The 1,002-nt window shown below is 34.5% G+C and overlaps 1 protein-coding gene across 1 annotated transcript in view; it reads right to left on the bottom strand.

The window, feature by feature from the left end:
* The window catches only part of POLQ (polymerase (DNA directed), theta), a 92,739-nt gene extending 91,743 nt beyond the window's left edge, over positions 1-996 (bottom strand). The window contains exon 1 of the mRNA XM_015558478.1: positions 915-996. Coding sequence (XP_015413964.1) covers positions 915-983 — 69 coding nt within the window. The 5' untranslated portion in view covers positions 984-996. The remainder of the gene's footprint in view (positions 1-914) is intronic.
* Between the last annotated feature and the right edge of the window lie 6 nt (positions 997-1,002).

Below are 1,002 nucleotides of genomic sequence, written 5' to 3'. Positions count from 1 at the left end.
TTCATTCCAACAGCATAGTTTTTTCACAGTCATGGGGGGGTGGGGTGGGCGGGTGGAGGTGGTAGAGAGCATAGAGGGGATAAAAGGTGATGGAAAAAAATAAAATTAAATTAAAATTCATGTAAAAATATAATATTTATTCTATTTAAGAAAATACTGTATTTGTAAAAATACCCTAAAAAATCAGTGATCCTCAAACAAATAAAAAATTCTGTTACTCATTTTTGCAGAACAAAGGAAGAGATCACAAGCCTGGAACTTTACCTGGGACTTAAGCACTAATAAATCTTGTTCTTCATCCCCTGAATGTTTCCAAAGGACCCCTCAGATAGGATGAGAATGCTTCCTTAAACATTCTTTCCTTTCCAACACGCCGAGCTCAAACGGTTCGCCATCACTGGTCTAGTCCTACTATTCAGTTAAAATGCTGACTCTTAATTTGCATGTTTATATGCTAATAGTATTCTATTTACTTCCTGAGGAAAAGTTTATCAATTTTAACAGTGTTCAGCAATCACTCTTAATTTAATGGCCCATTCTCCTTCATGCACATTTCCCTTCATAAATGGGCAATACTGAAAGTTACATTGGGATGCAATAAAATAAACTTAATTTTCCATAGTCCTACTATTCAGTTAAAATGCTGACTCTTAATTTGCATGTTTATATGCTAATAGTATTCTATTTACTTCCTGAGGAAAAGTTTATCAATTTTAACAGTGTTCAGCAATTACTCTTAATTTGATGGCCCGCTCTCCTTCATGCATGTTTCCCTTCATAAATGGGCAATACTGGGATGCAATAAAATAAACTTTATTTTCCACTTGCTTTTATAATTCTATTTCAAATGAATAAAACCATGGCTGCCAATAACAGGCATTATCACAATTCCAAACTTAGTACAAGAACATTACCTGGAGATAGTATTTCTTCTCTTTAGCCACAGAGACAAAAGGCAGAATAAACAAAGCTTTCTTCCGCATTTCCAAAACCCGCTTCAAA

This window comes from Myotis davidii, unplaced genomic scaffold, assembly GCF_000327345.1.
Source record: "Myotis davidii unplaced genomic scaffold, ASM32734v1 scaffold292, whole genome shotgun sequence".
Classification (NCBI taxonomy): domain Eukaryota; kingdom Metazoa; phylum Chordata; class Mammalia; order Chiroptera; family Vespertilionidae; genus Myotis; species Myotis davidii.
This window is presented reverse-complemented; position numbering and strand designations above follow the sequence as displayed.